The sequence below is a fragment of the Haliotis asinina genome, chromosome 1, assembly GCF_037392515.1.
Source record: "Haliotis asinina isolate JCU_RB_2024 chromosome 1, JCU_Hal_asi_v2, whole genome shotgun sequence".
In the NCBI taxonomy this organism is placed as follows: domain Eukaryota; kingdom Metazoa; phylum Mollusca; class Gastropoda; order Lepetellida; family Haliotidae; genus Haliotis; species Haliotis asinina.
The window spans coordinates 83,986,496-83,994,658 of NC_090280.1; the positions used below are offsets into that span (position 1 = coordinate 83,986,496).

Genomic DNA, 8,163 nt, shown 5'->3' on the forward strand with positions numbered 1-8,163 from the left:
GGTAGTTTCCATGAGCCATTTTGCACATTAGAATGAAAAATTGCCCATTAAACTTTTGAAGTGTACTATTGATACAAGGTAGAGGCTCATTCTAAATTCAGATAATGGCTAATAGTCCTGAAAATGGCCCAACATGAAACAATGATGCAATCCTGAGTTCAGAACAAACAATGAGACAATATCAAGCAGCAAACATCCATGTTATGAGGGCAAAATGATGAAGAAAGTCCCTATAAAATTAGCCCACTGTGAGTTACCTAGGGATGGCATTAACTAGATTGACATACTTACTTTCTTCACTGGTCGCCGAGGGATACTGGATATGTCCTCATCATCCTCATCCTCATCTTCATCTGATTCCATTTCCTTTGCTGGGGCGGTGACTTCTTCATCATCCCCGGCATCTGGGTTTTCACGATACTTAGTGACCTCGTCTGTGAAGTCACGTAGGTACTTCTTCAGCTTCTGTCGGAGTGTGGTCAGCCCCCGGGCATTGCTCTTGCTGATCTGTTTCCTCCAGTCTTTGTCTTCCCAGCACTGCAACAAACATACGGCAACCTGAATACTTGCTTCAAGGTAATCAGGGCAAAATGACCTTTTGTTTAAAATTTTTATACAAAAAAATTGACAAGGGAGGAACACATTTCTATTTTTTCGCTCATAAATACAGATTAGAAAGTTTAGCATGTGTTAATGAGTTGTAGATTGAGTCACACTCGTTCCTACAGAGACTCGTTCTTATTGTGGACAAATGGATGATCAAAAAATTGTAACGTGCACAAATAAAAGTGATGTGCTGATGCCCAAGACAGATTTCACTTGTTTTAATTGGCCTAATAGAGCAATTGAAACCTCTAATGGGCATCCTTGACCTTTGATGAGTATGTATCAGTTTAGGTGGAAAACATGACCTTTGACAGGCCTGATCAGTAGCAATGTCAGTCATGACTAGTCAAGGGTATGTATGAATGCCTTGACCTCCCCCCTGCATCTATACTGACCTCATTGACAAAGTCCTCCAGCTCCACCAAGCAGCGGATATAGAACCGTGGGATTCCCTCCTTGTCTATTACTTTTTTGGCCTTCTCATATGCCTTGCCCAGACCCTCAAAGTCTGAAACACCACAACACCGTTCACAATGAAGTCCATGGCAGTAAACAGTGCATGTCACAGTCCACCGAGCTACACCTTACCGATGTGGATATGACACACATGTGACACACATCATGTGATAATATAGGTTGTAAGTATAATTGACAAGTGTAATTGACAAGTGGTCTGTCTACATACCCAGTCAAATTTAATCTTTAACTGTCTTTAAACTTCCTCATAGTGACCAGAGTGGAAATCTGCATCAACATACTTCAACGTATGTTGTGTGAGAGAGGGAGAGAGGGAGAGAGCGAGCGAGTGAGTGAGCGTTTTACATCGCTGTTAGCAATACTGTGGTGGTGGTCATCAGAAATGGCCTTCATGCATTGTACGACACGGGACAAATTGAACCAGATGATGAACAAAGATTTGTACCACCGGCCTTCCCCACTGCCCCTACTGAGCAAATAACCCAGAGTAACCAACCTGTGAGGACATTTGACATGTCCTTGATTTTCTTGTGGTTCTTCAGCTGTTTGATGACATTATTGATCTCTTCAAACCTGGAAACAGAAGCGGAAATTGATGGTGACACTAACAACAGTAACTGACAAATGTGTGTCACACTAACAACAGTAGCTGACAAATGTGTGACACTAGTGAGTGAATGAGTTTAGTTTTACGCTGCACTCAGCAATATTCCAGCTATATGGCAGCGTGTGTGACACTCACAACAGTAGTGGAATAATGTGTGACACTAATAACAGCAGCTGACAAATGTGTGTGACACTAATAACAGCAGCTGACAAAAGTGACATCAAAACCACTGTAATACTTGTGTTATGACCAGTGTTTGCCACACATTAATTTGACAGCTAGTCATCATGGTCTGCTGCCAACTGCAGGCTTTAAAATCTACTTCCCTGAATGAATGTTTGTTGAAGTAAAACCAACAAAAACAAATCAATTAGCAAAGCCTATGGCGCAAAGAGAAGCTGTATTTGTTAACAATTGGTCTGCCAATGTGCATAATGCTCACATCCAGGAAAAGAAACAGTAGGTTATCATAACATGAAGGATCATAGTTGATTCTCGAATGTTCATTAAGAAAACAATTATGGGGAAAAAGTCCAGCTGAAAAAAAAACAACCATCAGATAATTTTTCCAAAGGACTCAAGGGCCTGCACATATTTGAAACTCCTGGCCCAGTGCAATAACAGTGCAGGGCCTTCGGGTCGGCAATTATGATGACCACTAGTTGTGACCCTGACTCACCTCTTATCCTTCTCACTGCGTACAACTCTCTTTGTGTCCTCTTCATCATCACTCATCTGAAACACAGCTCTGGAACACAAACATAGTTGCATCACTTCTCAGTTGCATTCCAGCAGACAAGCAGAAACTTCAGAGTGAAAGCAATCCAAACAATGTTCTTTCCAATAATGTCAAACATGTCTGCCATGATGTACTGTGAAATAGTGGTAGCAGTGAGTTTAGTTTTCCAGCAATAGGGCAGCTGTCTTAACATAATCATGCCTGGACAACTGATCAATAGCATGAGCACCAATCCACAGAACTGGGATATATTGACATGTTAAGTCAACAAGCTTCACCAACCAATCCCGTTACTTGCTTCTTACAACAAGCATGGGTTAGTGAAGATACATTCTCCTCAAAATCTTCACAAGTCAACTGAATGATTATTTGACTGATCATTTCTGCACTAATTAGGAATGGTCTGTTGTATATATACTGACTGTGATAGATCCTACTGCAGATCAGTCAAAGGTACAGCAACGGAACACAAACCTGGTAGCTGCTGGACGCTGCGGTTGCAACTCCTCCCCACTCGACTCACTCTCAGATTCCGATTCGGAACCCGCACGAAAGAAACGCGACATCTTTGATTCTGAAACAAAGGTAATGGAAATCACTTCATTGCACCAAGGTTTATCATAACTGAAAGTACAACAGACATCCTGGAAAATGTTCTCACTGGTCCTCAACAAGCATAATAGGTTTTCGGACACGCCCCTGAATTAGGAAAATGCTGATGAACTAACCTAGTCTGTCATACAGGCCCTGACATAAACATATCCATGACAGCCCAAGTAAATCTTGAATATATGGCAAGTTTAGACTTCCACAGTTCCTGAAAATGAAGAAAGTCTACATGCTCATTTCATCATATTTTCTTATCATAATTTAGGAATTATTTTTTTCTGTAAGATATGTTCTTTTCGGGGACTAAATGTTAGTCAAGCAATAATCTTGCTTTAAGAACATCATTCAACCTTTACGGTAGTGATGGTCCAATTAATTCAAATAATTGATAAATGGTCGCAGTGACCAAACGACCAAGGGACTGATCACATGTTCTTGTAATTGAACACAAACGATTTTGAAACTACTGTTTTGGTGTTTGAACACTTGGCAATGGAATATATTTTCAAAATTGCCTGAAAACATGTTTAATTCCATTAAACTCACTTCACTACTTTAACTTAAAGTCATGAGATAACATTTCATAAAGTGAGTGAGTGAGTTTGGTCTTACGCTGCTTTTAGCAATATTCCAGCGATATCTCAGCGGGGGACACCAGAAAATGGGCTTCACACATTGTACCCATTTGGGGAATCGAACCCGGGTATTCTGCGTGACGAGCGAATGCTTTAACCACTAGGCTAGCCCACCGCCCCTATTTCATGAAGAAGGAAGTTTATGCCCGTGATATATATTTAGTCATCACTTTAAAGTAACAAGATGCATCATATTAAAGTCATCATATTAATGTCCAGATTCTAGGACTTCCAGCTGGGATTTCAAACCCAAACTCTCAAACTCAGGCACGTTATCAAAGCAGACCAAGATAAACAGTGTGTACCAATCCACACACAATAATTGTCACTGCACCTACAACACATCAATATCAGATATGGACTTGTGAATTTTCATTCATTATGCATGATTGTTGACCACATGATAATGATATTTAATGGCGATTTCTTCAGTCACCTTAGTCAGCACAGGCACTTCAGAGATGTACCCTGTACAAAGTCAAATTACCGAAACATTACCAGTATCAGCAAGTTCAGCTGATTGCACATGGTATATTCTTTTAATACTGTATATGCTTGTTTCTTATATGATGCAATCACATGCAATGATGTCTACACAATGCCATTTAGAAAGTGGTCAAATGTAACATGTCATATCTGGTATTACACTCTGTTCGTACAAATTCTAGCTGTTTGTGAGTTCAGCTCCATGCGGGATTCTAACCCGCACCCTCAGAGTCAGGCACCTAATCGCAGGCCTACCATACAAATGGTGAACAAATCCTCAAAACTGAACTCATATACACCAAAACTGAACACTTAGATACCAGAACAAAACAAAAATCACCAGAAACTGCCACAATATCATCTAAAACCGAAACAAAGGCCCTGTAACTGAAAACTTATCGTTTAAAATGGAAACAAAACTCGCAAATCAGCTACAAATGCGCCCGAGAACGGTCGCTGAGCGCACAAAACAGCAGTCACAGCATCCAAAAACGGCAACCATAGCATCCTGAAATGGCATAAATATCATCAAAGATGGCAGCGAGGGGAGACGAACAGGCTGTGGTCAATGATATTTTTCATCACTATGAGTCTAATCTTGAAAATCTGATATCGGGATGTAGCTCATCAACCCTCTATTGTATTAAGCTTCAAACCAATGTTCAGAGTCGGGCTTCCAATTCTGCACAATTTGGTCCCCAGTTTGACCAAATAGGGTTTGTTTCGAAAATGTCAACTTCTGCATGTATTCAGTGTGAAAAGAAGTTAAAACTCGGACAACATTGCATTACCATCAGAGAAGGAAACAGAAACTTGCTAATAATTTTAACTGTGAAGTGTGTATCAGGATGGTTTTCCATTCTGCAATGTTATCTCCATGTTCTTCAAAATTTTCCACACATCCAAATATTTTCTATTTTGGTGGATATGAGTTCAGTTTTGGTGTATGGTGTAAACGTACTTATATTTGCTTGGTGCAACAGTTTAGACCACATTGTGCGGTTAATTATTCACGGAATCATCAATTGCGTCACTAATTTCGCCGTCACTAATAAAAACAACCAGAGTGGCTTAACCTGACATGCGGCATAGATTGCTAAGTCGCAGGAAATCCCTGCCTGTCCGATATATACAGTAATACGGTTACTCACAGAAGTATTAACTTAGGAAGTGACACATTGTGATGGTATACTATATAAAGAGCTGAAAAACACATCAGTGTTATGTTTCGAATTCTGACGATTTGATGATGGCATTGCGAATGTGCCTAATTGACTATCAATTAAAAGTATTTCAAACATCCGAGTTGTTGAGAATGTGCTGATATGTTAAATGACTATCAATTACGAGTAGTAATGAACTTCTGTAAAGTTTTAATGAATAAATAAAATGTTACTGTATTATTTCTTTCCGAGCTGTTTCATGGTAATCTGTTTTGTATCAAACCATCTCTATGATTGGTCAAATGGAACACATGACCAATTTCAATGGCGGCCTCAAAACACATTACTGGTGTCGCTATAGTTCGTAATTCTGCTACAGGAATGGGCTCATTAATTATTTTCGATGTGCGATATGGGAAATCCATTTCAGCGACAGTAAGTTTGATTCTTTTTTATTCTATCAGTCACCATTTTAAAGGTCACGTGCAACCAAAAAATCAAACATAATTAAAACACATTTATCACTTATTCATGACATATAATATACATTGCTGCTTTTAAAAAAACAAACAAAATTATAAGCGTACAATCGCGATTCAAAATGCAATATTTTGTACTTGGGCTTACTTCCCCCGAAACGAAGCCCTCGGGAGACCGAACCCAGTCGTAACGGGTGGATCTACACTCAAGTGTAGCGACAGCTTCCGATTGGCTGTTTCATTTGCTGATATGCTGAGGGTTCATTGCGTGTACAGAAAGATGATCTGTTTGATGGGCATCTGTTTGATGGCGAGTCACAAGAAAGTAAGATTCTTTATGGATAACAACTTGATGCGTCGTTTCAGTATGGATTCATATACTGTTGTCAAACAAAAAATCATATACACTGAAAGAAGTTGTTATCCATGAAGAATCTGTCACTCGTCCAAGTACAAAGCAGGACTTGGAACTGACAAGAGTTTGCACCAGTTTCCGTCAGATCCAGCCATCCGAAAAAAATGAATGTAGTTTGTTTGCAACCCACAGACATAAAAAACATGTCATGTGTATCACACCTGCCTAATTACATAGTGTGGCAGAGACGGGACTCGGGTGCACGAGACATAAATCAATTTATTTTCTTTATGTCGTATAGTCTGATAGGTGTTAAGTTCAAATTGTGTGTGGTCAATGATTGAAGCTGTGTACTGCATGTTGTCTTTAGCAGACCAGCAGGCAGACATATAGGTGTGAATAAACCAGACATTGAGCTTTCTCTGAGGCAGAGACTGCTTACCACAATCAACAAGTATTTTTGACGAAACGAGAAGATTATTTACTTGTTTGTGTACACAACCAAGACTAGACTACTGCTCACAACCTCAGACTCTAGGCATGCATACGTTTCAAGCTCCACGAACCTATTCACTGCGCATGTGTTATGGACGTAGCACAGCACAGCTGTTGAAACCAGTTTTCCCCCCAGCGCTGGGGGGAAGTTAGTGAAACGTTTGAACTCCGATTTCGCTGGCTTTTTTTTCATCGCGGTTTTTCCACTTTATAGGTTGAATTGGCATTTTTTATTATTTGTTTCGGTAAGTGCATACCGAAAGGTACCAGAATCTGCAAAGTTGTGTTTTACGTTGCATGTGACCTTTAACATTCCCATAGATTCCGGTCCTCAAACTTGATGTGTTATGGCAACAACTCAGAGGCAAGCATGTGTATAGTTAACGAACGAAAGGTTTATTTCGCGGTGTACAATTTTTCGCGACAAAATATTTTGCACGAAAAGCGCGAAAATAAAACCAGCGCAATATATAATACGTTTACAGTATGAGTTCAGTTTTGAGGATTTGTTCACTGTTTGTATGGTAAGCCTGTCATCGCCATCACACAAAGTCAGCCATATAACCCTCTCAGCCACCGTGACTTCCACAATACAATATAATGACAGTTCCAATCAAGAAAACGGCACAATGTTGAAAGCATTCATCTAAGGGTACATTTCTGTATTTTGGATTTTGTCCAGGGTATATTTCAGCATTAGTCATGTCTTAGCAAATTAGTGATCTCTGTTACCAACAGCTTATCAAACGAAAAGTGAAAAACAAGCTACTGGTGAAGTCACATCTCGCAAAACATCACTGTGATTCGAAGAGTCTTTGCTGAAATTTATGTCCAATAAACGCAGTGTGATGAAATAATGGTATCACAAGCCTTGATCATTTGTTCATAAGAAAGTTTGGATTATGTTAAACAAGTCATGTGTTCTAGTTCTCACAAGGTATGAATATAAACATAAATCTTTTCAAAACTGCAGCCATAAAAATCCCAGAATGAAAACTCTTTCCCGCTTCACAACAGTCAGGAAATCTTAAGGGAGAATCTAAGTCATGTCCTCGTCATGCAAACATTCCGTACACATTCCATCAGTCAAGGGCACATGCAATAACATCATTAGCACTAAAGGATCATCAAACCACGTTACTGTTTCACAACTATCCAACGATCTTGCCATATGTTCCCGATCGGAGACACTTCAGTAATGAACCATACGCATATGCCGGTTGTTTCGGCCCATGAAATTACTTTAATCTGATGCCATAGTGGAAACTAATTACCTGTTTTATGGAAACCGATAACATACGCTGACAGTTTTCTTGCAGACCGTACAGGATGAGGCTATATTAATCCCTCAACTGCAAATAATATTGCAGCAAATGTCGCGATAAACTCTCAGAATTTACCACATGGGATATTCGACGTCACGCTTTTCTGCGCAATATGACGTAGTTCACGAACAAATCATTCTAGCATCTAACCGAACCAGACCAGTATTTGTTTTTCCATAAAATTCTA

The 8,163-nt window shown here is 39.6% G+C and overlaps 1 protein-coding gene across 3 annotated transcripts in view; it reads right to left on the reverse strand.

Moving 5' to 3' along the window:
* LOC137298261 (eukaryotic translation initiation factor 3 subunit C-like) overlaps positions 1–8,093 on the reverse strand; it is a 27,351-nt gene extending 19,258 nt beyond the window's left edge. For all 3 annotated transcript variants that reach the window (XM_067830450.1, XM_067830458.1, XM_067830441.1), the window contains exons 1-6: positions 7,926–8,093; positions 2,904–3,003; positions 2,370–2,438; positions 1,580–1,656; positions 1,002–1,114; positions 292–537 (exon numbers count right to left, since the gene is read on the reverse strand). In XM_067830450.1, the coding sequence (XP_067686551.1) occupies positions 292–537; positions 1,002–1,114; positions 1,580–1,656; positions 2,370–2,438; positions 2,904–2,995 (597 nt within the window). In that variant the 5' untranslated portion in view covers positions 2,996–3,003; positions 7,926–8,093. The remainder of the gene's footprint in view (positions 1–291; positions 538–1,001; positions 1,115–1,579; positions 1,657–2,369; positions 2,439–2,903; positions 3,004–7,925) is intronic.
* Between the last annotated feature and the right edge of the window lie 70 nt (positions 8,094–8,163).